The 21,491-nt window shown below is 38.5% G+C and overlaps 1 protein-coding gene across 6 annotated transcripts in view; it reads right to left on the bottom strand.

Moving 5' to 3' along the window:
• The window catches only part of SBF2 (SET binding factor 2), a 232,027-nt gene that overhangs the window by 166,655 nt on the left and 43,881 nt on the right, over window positions 1–21,491 (bottom strand). For 5 of the 6 annotated variants that reach the window (XM_014257906.2, XM_088057519.1, XM_014257910.2 and 2 more), the window contains exon 2: window positions 20,294–20,382. In XM_014257906.2, the coding sequence (XP_014113381.1) occupies window positions 20,294–20,382 (89 nt within the window). The remainder of the gene's footprint in view (window positions 1–20,293; window positions 20,383–21,491) is intronic. The other variant, XM_014257907.2, reaches the window with a different exon arrangement.

Raw genomic sequence — 21,491 nt, 5'->3', positions numbered from 1 at the left:
CACTGCAGATCTTCCTTCTCCTCATCAACCTCTGCTCACAATGATACATCAGGCTGCTGACACCTGGAGGTCCTAAGGAAGGCACTTCAGGAGCTGTACAGTCCAGCCTTCTGCCCTAAGTATGATAAACACCAAATTCAGACCAGATTGCTCAGGGATTTATAAAGCCAGTCTTGAAAACCTCCAAGGATGGAGACCATAAAGTCTCTTGGACAACTTCTTCCAATGCTTGACTTTCCTTATGATGCAAGCTTTTCCTTTGCTTGGTTTACACCCTGCCTTACTTCAATTTACACCCTTTTCCTCTTGTTCTCCCATCACATGGCACTGAGCAGAACCTGTCTTCTTAACAGCCTCCATGTAGGTGTTGGAAAGCTGCTGTTCAGTCTTCCCAAAGACATCCCTTCTCCAGTTTGCAGACTCTCACAGCTCCTGCAGCCTCTCCTCATAGGACAAGTCTTCTGGGCCCTGACCAGACCCTCTTGGCTGCCCTCCTCTAGAACAGCTCCATTTCATGGACATCCTTCTTGTACTGGGGGGCCCAAAACCAGATGTAGCTTTTCAGATGGGATCTACTGAGTGCTGAGTAAAGGACTTCAATAACCAGCTCCCTCAGGCTCCTGGCTGTGATCCTCTGAATGCCATTTGGGATGTTGCTGGAGATCTTTGCTGCCAGAGCACATGAGCACACACTCTGGCTCATGTTTAGCTTGCTGTCTAGCAGGACCTTGAGGTCATTTTCAGCAGAGAGGCTTCCCAGCCAGCCAGTCTCCGACACGAAATACGACACGTGGCTCTTCTCTCCCAAACATGGGCTTTGCATTTTTCCCTGATTCATTTCATAATGCTTTCCCTGGCTCGCTCCCCCAGCCTAGCCAAGCTCCTCTGGATGGCATCCCTGCCCCTGAGTGTATCGACTCACACATCTTCTAGTACCAGATTCCAGTATCTGCTGGAAGCCAGAGCCTTGTGGTTTCTTCCTGTAACCAGTGCTAACCAACTTCTACTGGCTCCTGCAGCAGAGACGGTCTTAAATGTCAATTCACTTCAACCAAGACACGGTTTGGAGCACCAGCTGGTCAGATATTTGAAATGAGACAGTGAAAACAGTGAAACTTAGATGGTAAATACCTGACTAAGTGTATGCCTTTAATGCCAGCTCCAGAAACAGAAAAAGCACAAGAGAAAGTTTTATAGTCATGAATGCACTACATGCTATAAAAAAATATGCCCCCAGAACTCATGACTGACTCCCATAATACCTGTTAGCCTATTTGCAAAACTGATGCTAATAATGATGTTTTAAAGAGGAAATTATAATATTAAGAGTAATGAGTAAACTTACTTTTCAAAATACATAAGGAGTAAATTATCAAGTGTTCATAGTTGAGAAAAAATTGAAGTGCTCATATTTATCTATAATTCTAACGTCTCATCTGAAATAATTGCTTCCAGAGCCAGCAGGTTTGTGGGTTTGTAATAGAAACAGCATCCTCAGTAAAAGAAAATCTTAAAAAAATTGTTAGAAGGAAATACTGCCAACTGAAAGGAAAAAAAAAATCTAAGAAAAATACTGTGCCTGGTCATTTCCAATGAATCCACATCAAAGTGTTCACAAAGCCCTGTGGAAATGTACATCAACATATAACAACCTTTAACAAGCTTCCCTGCTCCCAAGTATTACACACATTTTCGTCTTAAACAGAGTTTAAGACCAAGATTGATTTCATACAAAATAAAATCAAGTCAAATATAAAATATTGGCTACTGTTCTGAATAGTGAATAAATTACTGTATTCATTGAACACAACATATTGAGAAAGTATATGTAAGACAAAAATAGTAAAGAGCACTCCATGCTTTTACGTTGCTTCCATTTAAAGCATGCGATTACTTATTTATATGAATTTTAAAAGCCACTGTAAAAACACAATAAAACTTTCAAAGTCACTCTTTCACAACCCAGAAATTCTAAAAAGTAAGGGATAAAAACTGTCAGATTTTTATTTTACATATATTCATACACATATTCATTCAGCCACGCTGACGAAAGTCAACTCTAACTGGGACCCATGGCATTCCAAGGATTAGGTTCATGACCTCAGAGCATTTTAATTCTTTTCTAGATGAGGTTATTAATAATGTTTACTGTAGTTGAAAACATTGCACATAAATTGCAGTCTTGTGCAAAATTTATGGCATGTGGCAGTGAAACTAGAGCCTGAAATCTTAAAAGAAACAAACCCCCCTAAAGCCCCCAATAACAGTACTTTTGTGCCCCAATACTGCTACAGCTTTTAAGTAAGATATCTGTTTTTCCACAAGTGTGGCACAGCTGCATCCCAAAGAGGATGTATAAACAAGTTCAGACAAAGCACTCAAGTTGAACAGCACCACGTACAGTCTTCTCACTCTGCTATGAAAATATCTGTGATATTCCTTTACTAAAATACCTGGAATACCTACCAGAGCAAGGAAAAATTAACAGCCTTTTCATCATCTCAGGTAATTTCAGGAAAGGTACATTATCTTCAAGTAAAACCTGAAGAAAATGCAAACACACTACAAATATACAATATGCAGTGAAAACATACACATACTAATTTCAAAGAGGAAGGATAACCACAGGAGGTTTAGTATTGGAATTTCAATACTGTTCCTACTTAGGAAAATTCAGGCAGTGACAAGCAGCCCAAGCTCCAGAGTTCTGTTCCAAATGAACACAAGTGAGCTAGCCACAGGCTTTTACAAAAGCACACTCTTGCCAGCTTGACTGAAAAGTTTAGAGAAAAAATCCCTGCTTGAAAAACTTCATTAAAACTTTTTTTTTCCCCCCCCAACATTTCAGCACTTTTTAATCACATTCTTGTATCAGACAAAAATCGAAAAGTCAAGAAAATAATTGACAGCAAGTACATAAAAACTGCGAGATCATCATCCACAATAACCATTCCCTCCTCCTCCTGCCACATCCCAGTGGTGGCCCACAAAGTTCCCCTGGTGAGCTGTGCCCAGGCACTGCTCCTTGGAATGTGATGCTGCTGCTCCTCTGCCAGAAAAGCAGCAGGTCAGTCACACCACACAGTCCCACTCCTCTGCTTCTATCTCAGCACAGAGAAGTCTCACATTAAGAGAGCATTATTCCAAGACAGAACTCTACCAGTAGCCTTGACCCTCTTTCCACAGAGGACACTCTCACAGCAGGAATGAACCTAGCTTGTAAGGAAAAGTGAGTTCTGAAAGCAGGGGAGTAGGACTATAACTCATACCAGCAAGAACCTGCAGCAATCTGTTTGCTGGAAGTCAATGTGATAAACCTCACGTAGACTTGACTGTTTCTATCTAGGAAGGGGTGATGAGTCTGAAGCCTGTTGCTGTCAGAGTGCATCACCCAGCAGTCATAATTACCTTCTGAAAAGAATCAATTAACTGTCGGGGGGGAAGAGTCCTGCCCAAGATAAGGTAAACAGAAGTACGCATCAACTCCAGCAAGTTACATACAAAACTACATTTGAAAATTATTGAGAAATGTGTCAGAGAGATTTGCTAAGGAGTGAAGATTAGAATCATCAAATCATAGAATATTCTGAGTTGGAAGAGAATCATCAAGTCCAGCTCCTGGCCCTGCACAGGACACCCCAAGAGTCCCACCAAGCACCAGCAGTGTCCAAACACTGCTTGAACTCTGTCAGGCTGGTACTGTGACCCCTGCCCTGTTCCAGTGCCCAGCCACCCTCTGGTGAAGAAGATGAAGAACCTTTTCCTGATATCTAACCTAAACCTCCCCTGACACAACTTCAGACCAGTACCTTGAGTTCTTGTCACCAGAGAGAAGAGATCAATGCCTGCCTCTCCTCATACCCTGGTGAGGGAGTTTTAACTGCAGTGAGGTCTCTCCTCAGTCCCTTTTCTCCAGGCTGAACAGACCAAGTGACCTCAGCTACTCCCCAAACAGTTTCTCCTCCCACCTCCCAACCCCTCATCTTCATGACCTCCTTTGGTCACTCTCTAGGAGCTTTGTAGTTTTTTCTATACTGTGGTGCTCAAAACTGCACACAGGATTCAAGGTGAGGCCGCCCCAGTGCAGAGCAGAACGGGACAATCCCCTCAATTACTACTGAGGTATGTTTCATCATGCATCAGAAGGAGAAAGCTTCTAAAAACTGATGATGGCAATGGCTAAAATAAGAGCAAAGGTAAAATTCCTCAAAGACGACTGAAAAACCCTTCTAAGAAGTCTTTCTATGTTAGAGTTTCTTTGAGGGGTTCTTGGGGAAATTCCCAGAATAAAACTGCATTTTGGAGGGGAAGATACAGAAGATTTTAGAAAACAAAAATTAAAGTATCAGAAAGCATGATTCAAGTGTTCTGTGTAATCAAAATACAAAATTAGATAACTCTAAATTGTGGGTTTCTAAAGACAAGACAAGATAGGGTTATTTGAAGTAGGCGAATGTTTTACCTGTTTATAAAAGCATTATCCAGAACCTTTGCTTGCAAGTAGCAAACATGCAGAAGATGTCAAATTACAGAACTAGTAACCTTACAGAAAAATAAATTACACTGGAAAAGAATGAGAAAGGCCTCTCTACAGCTAGATCATAAATCATCCATTAACAGCTCTTCAACAAAAGTAAATGGATGCACTCAACTCAACAGAGTCACTTAGTAAAAAGTCTTTTAGCAGGAACATTCACCAAAAAAACTCTCAATCAAATTAAATTGTCATGGTATAGAACAGCTCTCTTTTGCAGTAATAAGCTATTTTTTTAAAGTAAGAATAAATGGTTGGTTTTCCCCAAGAGATGCAAATTAAATCTCTGCTCTGTGCATGTGTCATAGGGGCTGATTGACTTAGGGTTTTTTTTTCTTTGTTTCCTACAGATAATTTCTGAACATACCACAAACACTCAATGGTAAATTCATCAAATCTGAGGACAGGAAAAGAACCTGGAACAGTCAATACTGAAGTGCTCTGTGATTGTACATGAGAGGGTCTTATAATACCAAGCAGCTGGGTAACAAAGAATTACACATTCCCTAAGTGAGAAGAGGAGCCTAAAACACATGAAAAAAGAATCCTGAAGATGCATATGCAATATCAGGCTTCTTGTTACCACTCAGGAAAGGGAAACTGAAACATGGTTCACTTAAACCACATTAGCTCAACTATCAACAGTGTAATATCTCTAGCTGTAGCAGAATGAATAGATCTAAACCTATTTATCTGTTCCACTCCTAATTCCTGTTTAAAACCTAGCCTTCCAAAATTCACAGGGTTCTTACAGCACCAACACAGACACTTTAGGAAGGGGAGGGTAGCACACACAGACCAGTAAGAAGACAACCTTGCAGAAATCGTACTGTCAGCATTTTGCCATAGGTTGAAATTTAAACAGCAAGTCACAGAATCATAGAAAGGTTTGGATTGGAAGGGACCTTAAAGACATTCCAAGTCCAACTCCCTGCCCAGGAACAGGAACACTTTCCACTACACCAGGTCACTCAGAGCCCCATCCAACCTGGCCTTAAACAATTCCAGGGATGGAGCATCCACAGCTGCTTTCAGCAACCTTTCCAGTGCCTCCCATAGTGAATCTTCCAATCATCTGATCTAAACCCACTTTCCTTCAGTTTGAAGCCACTCTTCCTTGTCCTATCACTACCTGCCCTTGTAAATAGTCCCTTCTCAGCTCTCTTGTAGCACCACTTCAGGCACTGGAAAACTGCCAGAAGAAGGTTTCACTTGGCCTTCCCTTCTCCAGGCTACACAACCCCAGTTCTCTCAGCCTTTCCTCACAGGAGAGGTGCTCTAACCCTGTGATCATCTCGGTGGTCTCCTCTGGACTCGCTCCAACAGCTCCTGTGCTAGGGAGCTGGAGCAGGGTGCAGTGTTCCAGGTGGGATCCCACCAGAGCAGGGCAGAGGGGCAGAATCCCCTCCTTCACCTGCTGCTTTTTGCAGCCTCAGCAGGAAGCACACAGCCCCCGTGTGCACTGTCTCTTGCCGGGCTCTGAAACATGTAGGTGCACTTCACAAATCTCATTTACACATTTCTAGATTGCATCTCAAATTAGGTAGTTGGCTTTGTCCTCTCCCCCTGGGTCAGTGCTGGCACAGAGAACTGCACCCTCTCAAACAAGAAAACCCTAAGAAGGGGGTAACTCAAACTAAAAAAAAAAAAGATAGACAACTCCTGAGCACCCCATCCCTACCTCACTCAGTGAAAGACATGACATACTGTGAAACTGAAACAGCACATTCTTTTCTGCCAGACTTAAAGCCAGTCATCTGAAGAGACAGGAGTCATTAAGTTTCCTTCTTTGAACACCCTTCAGAAACCACTACTAAATTCAACCCCTCATTTAAATACGGTTTCCACTGCAGTGAGGCTCTTGCAACAGACACGTAAGGCATTACCCATAATAGGTGAAATAGTGCACGCAAATATGCTGTTACCTAACTCACCGTAGTAAATTCATACTTTAAAAGGAAACCTTATAAGCACTATCATATTTAAGCAATAAGACATAAGAGGGCGTGCATATGCTGTAATAATGACACACCTTAATAATATAGGAAGTATGTCAACTATTATCCCATACTACACACCCTAAAACACTTCAGCATAGATCCCATCTACATATTTAACAAATGAAATTAGGATACTTAGAAAAGATGTCTATTTAGTGGCTGAGAAGCTCAAAATGTTTCATTAAAAAAAGCCAGACAATTCATAAAACATGCCACCAAATACTCCTTTTCAGATAACACTTTCCAACCATTTCTTTTCACGATCAAACTACAGATACAGACTGTTAAAAAATACCTGCATCATTAAATGCATTCAGATCCTGCAAGAAGTTAAAAAAGGAGGGACAGCCAATGAAAATCTATTGTTTTCTGTAATTTTGAAGTGTTCTTGAAAGCTTAATGATGAATTTTGAAAGAAAAGTATAGATAAAACCTATAAAGATTTTTGGGTTGTTGTGTTTTTTTTTTTTTTTGGTTAAACTGCTTCTGTCTTTCCATTTCAACAACCAAAGAAATAGTTCAATGAAAACATCCCACTTAGGTTATTGCTGGTAATTCTCAGTCTGAACTGAGGGGCTGGAGTTAAGTGGTTTTAGCTGAACTCTTACTGTACTACTTGCAGTCTAAAGCCAAAATCAGCACAAAAATCTGACATTTGATTACATTTTCCTTAATTATATCATTGTTCACCTTGGATCAAACTGAAACCTCTTGGAAAATGTATTATTGAACACTTCACTGGATACTATCTACTTAGCCTTTGCCATACAAAATACAAATATAATTATGTTTGTGGCAGCCAGGATAAACTAAACTTAACACTGGTGTGCCTTCATTTTAAACCAAGCTAAAATATATTTGCATATTTACTAATTGAATATGATTCCACAGAAGTTATTACTGCAAAACATTTTTCTCAGGCATAGAAACTCCAGTAGTTACTTTCTTCAGCGAAGGCACACTAGTACAAAAAACTGATATCAACAATCAAGCCTGATCAAACTTCACAAAGTTACTGTTATTTAATGTATTTCCATTCACTTAATCGCCCTTTGGTTGTATAAAATGGAAACAGTTTTCCAAATCATATGAAGTTTGCATAATTGTATTACCCAAACTCACAGAAAACTGTAGATATATATTTATTACAATAGTCACAGTTTTCCAACGACCCAGCTGGAAATGCTGCTAATCTTTTGGAGAAAGACATTCAGACATTAAATGACTAAAACACATCCTTTTAAGTAACAGTATTGATGAAAGTGTAACAAGAATCAAATCTTGAATTTCAAAACAGAAGACTTCAGCCATGCTTATATAAATGATTCAGCCATAACCCAAAAGAGCAAGTGACTTTTTGGAGTAATTTTTGCTCCTCGGTGCCAATACAAAAACTCGCTGTGGATGCTGAAAAGCCGCTCGTGCAGAAGTGGCTGCTGTGAACACACATTGCTCATAGGAGGAAAAATATTTAAATTGGGGGGAGGGAGAGAATGTACTCTCCACCCACTTTTGGGGGGGTTTTGCCAGTTCCTCTGCTTTTTGGGAAAAGCAGATCAAATCCAATACACGAGCCATGAACCAGATATGAAAATGGTCCAACAACAAATCTTCAGAATTGCATATGCCAACAAGTCTCTACAAGTATATTACCAGGCCAGAATGCAGGAAAATCCTTGTGAAATAAGGTTTTCTGGTATGCAGTTATAGCAAATAATCATGAGGTGATGCCGAGAACTAGACAAATCTGGTATTCAAGGAATGTTAAAAACATTGAGGTCACGAATGCACACTGTAACTTTAGTACTCACTTCTTATCCCACTATTTTGACATTAAATCTAATTCATTCTTCATTCTAAGCTTATGAGCCATGATTTTAATGAACATCTCTCTTGTCCACTGCTATAACACATGTCAAAAAGGAAACAATATAGTTAAAAAATGAAGTGAGGCTGATTCTGCATATGCCATGTACATATCAGGAGTATTGCTTGTTTTTAAAATACTACGTTATACCACATATCTGCCAGTAAACTAAAAAACAGATCTTCTCTCTGGGCTCAAAATTTTGAATTTATTTACGTTTTTTTAGAATAATGCTTTGTCCACTCCTAGCTCACAGGTAAGCCTAAGAATAAGCACCAAAAATTATAACTGCACCGGGCATTTTATTACTAAAAGAATATTTGGGTTGACTATAATCTAGTGTAATAAACTGCATTAATCCACACAAAGTAGTTACATAATCCAGCCTTGTCCTACCAGTCTGTCTTACACACACTAGAATGGATTTGTGTTGAACTGCCTTTACTTAGATGAAGAGTTAAAACTAAGCGCTGAAGACACAGAGACTAGAGCAGAAGAGGGAGAGGGACATGACCAGAAAGTTAAAGCCATTTCTTATATTAAATTCCCCACAATTTATGGCATACTGACAACAGAAATACTAGCAGCTCAGTAAAACAGCAGAACATTTTATTTGGAGGTGGAAGGTGTGACTACACATTATGTATTCTATTAAAATTGCTTTAGTCCTATTTTTATATATGCACTAGTTGCAGTTGTCCAAGTAACTTGGCAGAGATTCAAACCAAAAATATACTTTCAAAAAAAAGAAAAAAAGACATTTTTGACTTGAGGATAACCAGTACTGGTCAGTAACAGGACATGATCTGCTTTTCTGATCTCCTTTTGCTGACATAAAAGATCATTTCACATCCAAGTTAAGGAACCAACCAGTGTGGAGGAAAGATGAGCAAGCAATTTGGGGACACTTTTATGACAAAATCTAGACAGAAATTTTCTTCAAAAGCATCAGCAGTACCTTAGAGCATCACTAACCTTCATGTTAGAAACATAAATCCAAGAAGGGCAAGAGGGGGAATTTGCTTTTTTCTAGGGAAACATGCAGAAAGGAGGTGATATTGTAAAGGATACAAACCTGCAAGATTTGTGATATCCAGTCAGGGAAGCTCAAGTTCCAAACACCATCCAAGAGAAGACTTGGGTGTCAGAGCTCTCCCTCTTTGTCTAGGTTCACTTCACAGCTCAGATTTAATTAATTGCAGGCTAAGAAATTACTACAAACTGTGCAAGGATCACCATACAAGCGGCATTACCACAAGTAAAGCCTGAACTGCCTCCTCTCCAAATCTGCAAGATGGAGCTTCAGAGATTCATAGTAGCAGCCAGTTGAAATGCTTCATTTATTACTCTGTTATTGATATAGAAATGAAATTCCTCTTTAGTTTATGCTGGTATCCATGACAGCTAAATAGAAGCACCTGTTCAAGTGATGCTTTGACAGTGTGTCCTTGAAAACCACAGACACTGCAACCCAACAGACCCGAGAGAGGTCTCCCTTAGCAACTTAAATCAAGTTCTAACACTCCATGGATCAGCTGCACCATTAGCACTCATCTTAAAAATCTGCCACTTCTGAAGGTTTTGGCCTGCACTGGTTTATTTCTGACATCCACAGAGTAATGAGGACAGAGAAAGAAGGAAAGGTTTTGCTAGGAGCAGTCCAGTTAAACTGCTGGCAAAACTACTGCTTCCACACTAGGAATTCATTACAAGAAGCCATGGTTGTGGCAGATCCCCACACAGGAGAAGTTCAAAGACAAAAATTCTTCTTGGTGACTAGCCCTAAAATAAGCACTTACAAATTACATCTGAATATAAATATGTTTTTCTTCTTCCTCATAATACAAACTGTATTTTGCATATAAAAGTACATTCTTTCTTCACTCTTTTACCTTATTATGACCAAACTCAAATTCTTGTTATAACAGATAGAAAATTATTGACTTATACTTTAAATAAGATTTCTTCAGTAAAATTCTCATAGTCATTAACCAAATTCATACTGAAATTAGGATCAATATCATACCAGAAATTGTGAAATACCACATTACTAAAGAATAATACAGGAGGAAGAAAGTTATCCAAATAGCCTAGCCACCTTCTGTGTCTTCTAACCTTCAAGTTAATTCATAAACTTCTTCTTTTCCCACCTACAAATACCAGGTTTTGTATAAAAGAAAACAAATTGTTACATGTTACTGGGATATAGACAAGAGTCCAAAAAGGTTGTGCAATAAAACCTGCACATTTCAAAGTGGTTCTGGCAACTCCATGCAATCAGCCAAAAGCCAGCACCACCATGCTCTACTGAAACAATATTAAGTAGTGTTTGCTTTATAAACAAACAAAACAACATCCCAACCTCAGGATTCCTAAACTGAGCTGTGTTTGAGACTTCAGTTTGTGGTGGTGCTGGAGGTCAACAGGCTACTTTTGAAATTCGGTTTTGGGGGTTTTTTTTGTTTGTTTTTGTTGTTTTGTTTTGATTTGAAAAAAAATTTGGTAATAAACTTCCAAGACCTTTGCCAAGCATTCTGCATGGCACAGCCTCAGTCAGGCACTGAAGCACTGGAATCAGCTGCTTTCTGCATGGATGCTGTGTCAGATGTATGCCTGGAGCCACTCTGACCTGTATGGAATGTGGAAATCAGAAATTACACTAGCTGGGAACTGCAGAAAGCCTCTGCACTGATCTTTCTCTGTTTGGCTTCAATCTGGATAATGCAATGGTAAAATGAGCTGTGGCCCACAGAATGCACAAAATTGTGAAGTATCATCACAAGATTTATTAATGTTTTTTCTGTCCTTTGGTGAACACAACTAGGACACACCTTTTATAATTTATTATGAATAAGCACTTACACTGTATAAAGGCTTCAAAAAAGTTTTCAAATTCAAGAAGCCAAGCTTTAAAACCACTAAGATGATTTAAGCCAGCAGAAGAGACCTGCATCAACACAAAATTTATGTAGAGTACAAACTCAAAGGTTGGTCAAACTGAGGAGTTGAGGGAATATAATGATTTAGAAGTACTACTGATTAGAACTTTTCTTAGCATGAAAAGTATCAGCTTTAACAAAACACAAACCACTAACAAATTTGTTCAGGGAAAAAAAAAAAAAAGTAAAATACCCTTTATTTTCCATTAATCTGTTTTCTTGAACTATTAGAAAACATTCCGAAGTGATTTACAGTCATAGGAATCAACTTCACAGATAAATTATTTCTGGATTCCCAGAACACATTCAACGACCCAGTTCAAGTTTCACAATCTTGTCTCCAGCCCAATAGGCTGTGTTTGATTAGATGCACATCATCTGCCTTTCTGCTCCTTCACACAGCCCCAGAGAGGATCGCTTTGTGACAACTGGATATATGGTTATAAATTCAGCACACAACACTCCTGCCGGCTGGCTTTCTCCAAAACCACACAAATTCTCAGCTCCCTGCACAAACACACAGAAAAACCAAACCAACCAACCAAAAAAACCCAGAAACGTCAATCAAAAACTGTCTCAATTACAGCACTTTAAGCTTCAAACTTCTTACAGCAAACTGACAGATAATCTGTAATAAGGAGCTGAGACAAAACATAGGAATTTTAAACAACAAACTGGAAAGCGGTTCAGAGGTAATTCAGTGGTTTTCAGGATTGTTACATTTGTCCAATTCTCTCTCTTCCTCTCTGATAGTTACAGGAAGATGATCCAATGGTGACATGAAGTTTGCTGTATTTAACAGTGAGGGCAAACACCTGACAATCCCCCCCCAGAGACCAGGTCTCATCTCCCATGATAATCCACAATATTTCTTCATTCATCTCCATTCTGATATTCCAGTCTGGTTCTGACATCCCAGTCTGGTTACTTCCCATGGCTCTTTCTGCAGTGAAGCAAATGAGAAGGCACACAAGAGAGCCAGAGCCTTTGCTTTTCAGATTAACAAATCCAAGAAGAACCTCAGGAGATTATCCAAGCAATTCCCCTTTCTATGGCAAACTATTAGCCTCACACATGTCATTCTCCACCAAAAATAAATAATACGGCTCAAAATTTTCATTCTAACTAGCATGAGCTCCATCTATTTATTACAGTTTACACCAAATCTCCTTTGCTAGAGAATCCATTCGCTCACCATATTCTCAAAGGACAAGAAAAACAGTTTATCCTCTTCATTTTTTTTATCTGAAGTCTTCCCGTGTCTAACCTCTGGTCATCTCAGAATAGTGCTTACCTTTATTCAAAAGCTAAACTTCTTTGATTCATGCTGAGCTCAGCTTTGTTGTTTGTGGAGATAACAGAAGGGGAAATGTAGACCCTGTACACAATTAGCTTAGGCAGGTACAGTCATCTGTGCACATGGCACAAGTTAAAACTGGAAAGATTAGTTTTGTATAACAGAACTGGATGTTATAGTGCACAAAAAATTAATTTCTGTGTGGTTGGGTCAACATAAAAACAGTGCTGTCAACCCAGAAAGGTGCAGCACTCATAGGAGTTTAAACTGACTTAGAAATGTACACTGGTTTGTGCTTTCCCAGATAAACTGCTCTTTGGTTGCTTGCATTCCAGACTTACATGGATTTGTGTTCACATAGAATTATTCTGAAATAATCTTCAGGGATGATTAGTCCAAAGAGGAATAGATCACTTAAATTAAAGAACCTCCTCTGATGTTAAGGACACGCTCAGCTTTTCAAAAACATGTGTCACTCTACAATCATGTGCTGCATTCATCCAAGTTAACTTTCAAGTATAAACTAACATTTTTGGAAAAACACAAAGCTCATCCATAATCAGGCTATTCCTAAAGTTGAAAATAATTAAAACCATAATTTTTTTCCCCATAATTTTTGCTCTCACATATAAAACAATAGGATTTCTGCTCTTCAGTTTTGATTTCTGGAGATAAAGCCTGTTTTCATATCCTCTGTTTGAGATGTATGTTGCTCTCCCTTTTTTAGTCAAGAGTATTTCAAGAACTTTAAAAAAATAAATAAACAAGGAACAATAAAAAACATTTAATATTTAAAATTCAGAACCTTCAGGAAAAGCAGGGTCTCCCAGGAGACTTACCACAGACAAGTCTGTAAGTGATAGGGTGGAAATACCAAGACTCACAGAATTTTGTGAATGTTACAATACCTCATGGCTTAACTGGGAGTCTCAGGATCTCCTCTGCAGACTGTTACACAAAAACCAGGTACAAAGCAGATACTTAGAGAGAAGTCCATGTTGCAGTCTTTCCTCTAATTCTTAAATTAGGTGAGAAAAACTTATGGAGAGGTAAGAAAGACACTGATTCCCACACAAAGATTGGGTGGACAAGACCATCTGATGTGCTCAAGTATTGTCTGTGGAGATGGCAGAGATGAACAACGAAGAAAACCAACCCAAATAATTCTGTGACTCTAAAAACATTGCACTTCTTAAGAAAGCTTGTAAAAATGGCTTTCTCCTCCAGAAGATCTAAAAAGACTTTAACTTAAAATGAAAGTGTGAGGATCTTGAACCACCATGATAGATGCATGATAGAAAGGTTACACTTCAATATACTCCATGGAATGATTGAGAGTTGAAGAAGAGCTGAAATTCCAAACAGGTGTCACTTCAATATTTTACCATTTCTATCAAAACTGTTGACTGTAGTACTCTGATGTGGCTATCTTTCCAACTCCCCCCAAAAAAAAATAAATAGTGGATAAAGCATATTAATTGAACCTTTGACAGCACTTAGTCAAGTGAGGCAGTTATACTACACAAGGACTTGCAAGTAATTAGAAACTGTTATCAAATAATTTTATCACATTAGTCTACAAAATCCAGAAGCTAACATCCATTCAGTAAGACCAGATTCTAAAACCAGAATGTAGCTGTTTTCCAGCGTGGCAGAAACATAACTGTAAAATACAACACATTAATGGCACTCTAAATTGCCTAGTGGAGGCTGGTATGTTTGAAGAATACAAGCTGAGTCCAGAAGCATTCTGACAAAAAAAAAAAAAAAAAAAAAAATTAAAAAAAAAATTAATTATTGTACTGTTGCTATTATCTGTTTCCTACTAAGTGCTGAAAGCACCTGTTCTGTAATATGAGAAAATATGAGAATAAAAACACAATGAATTTATAAGTGCAGCACTGAGCTCTCTGTTCATTGAAGAATTGCATATGTAATGAATCTTGAGAGGTAAAAAACATTTGAGGGGAAAGGGAAGAAAAAAACCCCACCAAACAAAAATCTCTGCAGCTGACCAGGTGCCCTGAAGGTTAAATGGATGTTGTAGACAACTCTTTATTCATGTCCTTAAAAGCATTAATGTTTGAGAAAAATTGGCTTACAGATCAGCTAGCTAAGACTGAAGCATTTAAAGATTAACTCCCTTAAAACTTCAATCACTTCAGGCCTTAACTGTCTAATCTGCAACCCTAGTTGTCTCTTATGTCTTATTTAAAATAACTAGTGAAATGTTCAAGCATCAGACTTTTTTCTCAGAAAAGATGCCTTATACCAAGGTAGCAAAACAAAAATAATTCTAAGAGATCAGCACTTGAATTTTAAAAGTATTGCTTTCAACTGAATGTGTAACGATTTCCAGAGATTCTGCCGTGGAAATTTTCAGAAGTTTAGCAATTCTGTAAAACTTTTCTACTTTAAAATCTGGCCTCCTTTTAAATGTCTTCAATTGAGAGCAGCTTTGAAGACAAATGAGCTGGGTTTTGTTGGGGTTTTTTGGATAGCTTTTTTCTCCCCATTCCAACTGTAAAGCTCCAATAGAAGTAAATATCAGTTAAGATCTCAGAGGCAGAGTTGTAACTCATAAATTATGTATGTAAAAATGAAGTGGAAATTTGTACAAGACCAACTAGATCAAACAGAATACAAATACACTTTGAAAATACCATTTTTACTCTCATTTGTTTGGGTTTTTTTGTATCTCAGGTTAGTTGGAATTTCAAAGTTAAATCCAGTTTTTCATGAAAGACATATTCCACATCCATTTAAGAGTTTGTGTCTGAAGAAAAACAAAGGTGCAGAAATGCTAAGCTCCACAGCAAGGGCTGTACACAAAGGAGGAATCAACTGATTCCAACAACTCCAACTCCTCCTTTAGAAGGAAGCAGACAACCTTCCAGATCCCAAAAGGATATGTGCAGCCTTTCCTTCTATCTTACTGTCAAAATACATGTAAATGGTCTTCAAATGGTTCTATTAAATAGCACTTTTTACCAATTAAAAACAGATTTTATAATTTAAGTAATTATTTGGGTAGGTGATTACCTTGTCTAGAAATAGATGTTAATTTCTGTACTTGACCACACTTGAAATTCAAATTACTAAATCATGACACTACTGCTAACACCACCACCAGTTACAGAGGGAAATTTCCTTGCCTGCTACTCACAAACTGTAGAAACACATCATATGCAGTTTAAACTCAAGACAATGTAACTGTTTCTAGGTATGACTTTCACTGGCCTCATTAAGAACAGCCTCCCAACACTGAGTAATGCAGATGACACTTGGTTTAGCTAATTTAGCCCTGGGACAAAAATGACTTTACAGTGTAACATCACATACCAAAGCTTCCTGTGATGTATAACTAATTATGATGTCTAGAAAGTTACACAGTGGAATAAAAAAATGGATTAGAAATAAGAAAAATATGCAGAAATGTAAATCTAACTCATTCAACCAACATACACTCTCAAGCATTCTTTCTACAAGCAAGAACAAGAAGTTTGATTGTCCTAATCTTACACTGCTCTGTATGTCTCAGCTAACTTTACAATGTTATTTTTACACTTAAGCTGCATCTGAGAAAACTTCTCAGAAATAGATAGACTGTGGAGGATACCCCAAACACCTTCATTTAAAGTATCAGAAGGGGCAACTATCAGATTGGTATGTTCTAACTGCATTCTTTCAAAAACCAATGACTGAAATGCTTTTCTGAGCCAAATACTTTATTAAGAATGAGGATAAATCTCTCTTTACCCTTCAGACTCAGCTTATTTCCATGGAACTGGAAAAAACTCACTCTGACTTGCATTTGTCCATAAATTGCAGATGGACTGCTATTTGTCAGTAAAATGAAGATGCTCAGATTCTAAACTGAAATTGTTCCTTAGATTTCTCTTGAATAGCCCACAAAAGGTTCTAGCAAATGGAAGAGCAGCACATAACATTCAATTTGTATGATATATAACATCAAAAAATATCATATCTTATTCACAGTTACATCACACAATCTAACTAATGGCAAAAAAGTCTTCAGGTCCTCAGCAGCTACTGTAATTATCAATAATCCATTGCAAACAACTTCAGGTATGTTTCACAGCAATTTGCAGGTGGCTTATCAAAGCTTCTGCGTTCAGTTAAAAACAGAACAAAGCTTAAAGCTGTGAAGTCTTTAGTGAAATGGCAAATGCAAAAAGGATAAGGTTAAGAAAAATCTCTTTAGGTAATTTCAGGGGATGCAGACAAGTAGGAGGTGTAGAAAAACACTGACCAAAACCTCCTGGCAGCATCATTCCCTCAGCAGAGACTCATAGCTTTGCTCACCACTGACAACCAGAAGACACACAATTTATTGAACAAGACAAATTAAAGTACTTGAATAAAACTGAAGAGAGTATATTTCTGTTGAATTCTGGACAGTGTGTTTACTCCCAATCTCATGTGTTTGTGACCAGAACACAGTTATCATTCTGGTCACATAAAAACAGACCCAGTTTGAGTAACTCTTAACACTTTAATCCAGAACACACACACCCCAAATGAAACACCCTTTGGTGAAGCTCAGACTGCAATTACGGTTTATAATGACTCAATTCTCTACATATTTGTGTCAAATTACCAAAACCACAAATACAGTCAAAGTGAAAGGTGAAATTGAGTCATCATTCCTAGAGAAGCTATGTAAAATGATCTCTTTTCACTCAGTCAAGGGCAGGTTCAGTAGGCCCAGTTTGTCCCATGGGTACCTGTTTATCAAAACTGGGCTCAAAGAACAAAATTTAATATTAATTGAGGTGGTTTTCTTATTTAACTTTGAAATTACCTCCACAACTACACTCTTCACATTGCCTTAATTACATCTCAGAAATCTGATCACATGAATTCAAGCCCACGAGGATGGGGGGCATGCAGGGCTGGCAAAGAGAAGAGCCCCCCAAAAATCTCTCAGGACTTTTGTGTATCAGTTTTTGGCTGGAGCTTGGACTAAAGGCATCTCTACAAGCTACAGAAGGGTTCCCAGAAGGAATTTTCTATCTTAAAGAATTAAAGCTTGAGGGGTGGGAGTTTGCAGAGGTCTTTTCCACTATTTCCCCCTTATCTTGTTTCATAAAAATAGGACACAACTATTAGATCATTTAGGGACATAGTGGACTTCTCCCTGCTGGAGGTTTCTGAGATGAGACTGGACAGGGTGGTAGGATAATCTCAGCTATGCTTCCTTTCCCATGAAAGGCTGGACCAAAGCACATTTCCATGTGTTTTCCAACCTGGGCTGGTCTGTGATCCTGTAATCTGTGGATGTATCACCCATTACATGTCTATACAAATTACCCCACCCAACCTATCTTATTTGAAAAAAAAACAACAAAACAACTGAAAAATCCCACAAATGGCTAAATTCTCAGGCAAAGAATTCACAGAAGAGCTAACAGGGGTGGGTGGAAGTCAGTGGCACACTGAGATCATCACCAATAACCAGCTGAAGGTTTTCACAGCAGAAGCACCTTTGACAGAAGACAAGATTCAAACAGGACAAAAAACATAAAAAGCTTTGGACTTTTTCCTTCATGAGAACACAGTGAAGAGAGCTTGACATGTTTTTCAGACACAAACCATGCCTTTTTTTCCATTTAACAGAAATACCATATAAATATAAACCATATAAATACCATACAATTTCATACAGATCTTTCAAAGAAGGGGAAGTATATTAAGGAGGATATTAACTCAAACTTCACATAGAACTAAGTGCTATTAATAAATATGTCTCTCTTCTTTCTCATATACATTTGTCAGCTATTCTATTCTTACCTTTTTTTTCCCCCATCTCTTTTTCCTTAAGGTTTCCCTATTACTCCCTTAATGATATTAAATATGCCCTTAAGGTGACAAACATATTAACACAGCTTTTCTTCTTTCCTTTCCATGAATTAATGTTGATTCTTGTTGGACTCATCCAAAATCTTGAAAAAAACTTCCTGCCAAAATCTGACTTTCATAAGTGATTTACTTTAGAACTTGATCTTCGCCGCATCTCTACCTCCTCAATCTTCATTAACTAAAATTTTATTTACCACACTTGGAAAGCAGATCAAAACTTGACTGATTTTGCCAACTGGCTGAATCGATGTTCTTAAATTATCAGATTTTGTTTTATTTGGGAAGTTTAAGTCTTAATGGTTTTGCATAATGAGTCATTTGAGAACCAATACAGAAATAAAGTTTCATCCCATTAAAAAAAAAATTTACAGAAAGTCTTTCTTTAGAAAGGTGTTTCTTGTAGTGCTAAAATCACTCCTTACAATTCAACTTAAATGGGAGGTAAGACCTGAGCACAGATTAAGATTCACTGCTTGAAGAGAAGCTGTGCTTATTTATTTCACATCTTCACAGGTAGTCAGGCCCGTTGCTTTCTCTGAACGAGGTGAAGTGTGTCAGAGGAAATCTCACCATGACTCAGCCCCTGTGGTTGTTTGAGGCAAGATCAACCCTCCTGCTGGAACCTCAGAGCTTCCCCCGTTTCAGCAGAGCTGTGCATTGCCAAACCTGGCGTTATGCAAGTGCACCACAGAGGCTGCAACTCCCCATCACGTGGGGGAGAAATCGTGCTCACCCCAATGGTCAGGGCACAGCAAGCCCTGACACCCCAGGCTGATGCCAGGCTGTGGAGAAATGAAACCACAGAGCCAGAGAAAACGAGCGCCCAGCCGCATACGCCGGAGCAAATACACCTCTGCTGCATCAGGGGGAGAGAGTCCCCTTTCCTGTCCTTCATGGAGAGCACAGCACGTGGCAATGGCATGGAACAAGGAGCTGAACGTTGCCTGGAAGGTACCAGATTGGTAAAAGCCTGCTCTGTTTGCTGTATCTGTGCAATAAACTCAGTGAAGAGTCGGTGTCTTTGTCCTCTGCAGCTGATTTTGCCCCACAGTACAAAGACTCCTATTGCAACATTTCCTACAGCCCATCTCCTCCTCTAGCTTATCCTGTCCCAGAAATTGCTAAGTTCACAGCAGTAAAAGTTTCACTCTGACTTCTCAGAAACCTCATATCAGAATATGACCCCAGTCCTTCATTCCTCTTCAGGATTTTTAGAGACAGATGTTGAGTGAATGCCTGATCCAGATGAGTGAGAGACATCTTTTCATTGCCTCCCACAAGAAGAGACCAAGGAAGGGAAAGAAGCAACAACACCTTGGGAATTCTCTGTTTAAAATAGATCCCTGCACACCAGCCTTGCTGACCATTTTAATAAATCCAGTTTATTGGGATATTCATTTCTTTTTTAATCTACATTATACAAATACTCATTTGTAATTATTTGAATGTGACAATGAGAAGTCATCTGCCAGCTGAAGGCTGCTCACAAAAACACAGGGGCACAAATAAGCATTTCTTTTAAACACACTGTTTATAAATTTGCAGCAGACATTTTCTATATTCTAGGAATATTTACTTAGCTCTGCATAGCAAAACAAATTATCTTCTGTTAGCCAAAATTATTGTTCTGAAACCTATAATCTATCCCCTCTGCTCACTAATTTCTACCCATTCTCTGCTGGGTTAAATAATACAGATCATTATATGAAGGCAATATCTTCCAATTGCACGTGAAAGAAATCCTAAAAATTGCAAAATGTAATGTAAACTTACCAACTCTATTCCCTGTGGAAAAGGAGTGTCTTCCCAGTCCTTCTGGGGAAATCTTTGTATTATTTTTCCCAAACCTTCTGTTGGTCCTGCTGAAAGATAAAATTCAGTTACTTAAAGGCAAACTGGTGGAACTGGTTTTTTGAGAATATTTTCAAAATATACCAAATATTAGTAAGTTTTTTCACCACAAGAGGCAGAACACACTCCTCAAATGTGTCTTGCAAGTCATATAATAAACACAATCATAACATCTTCCAGCAGTAACACAAGGAATCTACACTACATGAGATGAAGCCACGAGCTGCATCCAGCCCCTACCTCTCAACCACGCTTTCAAAATGACAGATGATTATTGATAATTTTGGTCTCTCTCTACAAACAGCACTGAGTTAAAGACTAATATAATAGATAATGTGATATTTAAAAGAGAAAGTAAAAGTTCCTCAAGAAGCAGTCTTCCAAAAGAAGCCTATACATTGAAATAAATCTGCAGATTAAAACTCCATGATTGATTGATCCAGGACACACTAGCTCTTTGCCAGTATTTCTCACTGGTTTCCTTGGACAAGTCAGCAGTGGTTTTCCTCACAGAAAGATGTGAAGAAAGGCTGGTAATTTCTGATAAATTTTCTGATGCAACTGTCTTCTTCTTTTACATGTTCCTTTTTTTGGAAGCAACAGTGCTATGGATAAATTTTGGAAACACCACAAATACACCACAGTTATAGTGCTGCATCACCCCGAATGGCACAGGAATGCATGTACAAATAGGAATTTTGTTTTTCACCTTCTGAAATCCTGCAGTAAATATTGAAGAAACCTTCCCCTAATATCCAACCTAATCCTCCTCTGACTCAGCTTCAGGCCATTCCTTCAGGTACTGTCACTGGTCACCAGAGAGAAGAGATCAGAGCCTGTCCCTCTTCTTCCTCTCATGAAGAAGCTGTAACTTTAGTGACCCCCAGGTCCCTTCTCACAGGGCTGCTCTCCATGGCGTCTCATTCTTCAGGCTGTCCATCCATCAATGGCAAAGTTGAAATTTGCAACCATTTAAAATACCTTTTAATAGCTGACCCATCGTATCTAATTGAATCATCTTTTCTCCAAAGTTGTATTGCCAAATTTAGTGATTAAGCATTAAGATTGTTAAACATTTTCTTGTCAAATTCTCAAAGCTGTACTCTGATATTATCATACT

This window comes from Pseudopodoces humilis, chromosome 7 (assembly GCF_049639895.1).
Source record: "Pseudopodoces humilis isolate 2021_Gansu_Grassland_sample_001 chromosome 7, ASM4963989v1, whole genome shotgun sequence".
In the NCBI taxonomy this organism is placed as follows: Eukaryota; Metazoa; Chordata; class Aves; order Passeriformes; family Paridae; genus Pseudopodoces; species Pseudopodoces humilis.
The sequence above is the reverse complement of the archived record's forward strand: the minus strand, read 5'-3'. Positions and strand labels throughout refer to the sequence as shown.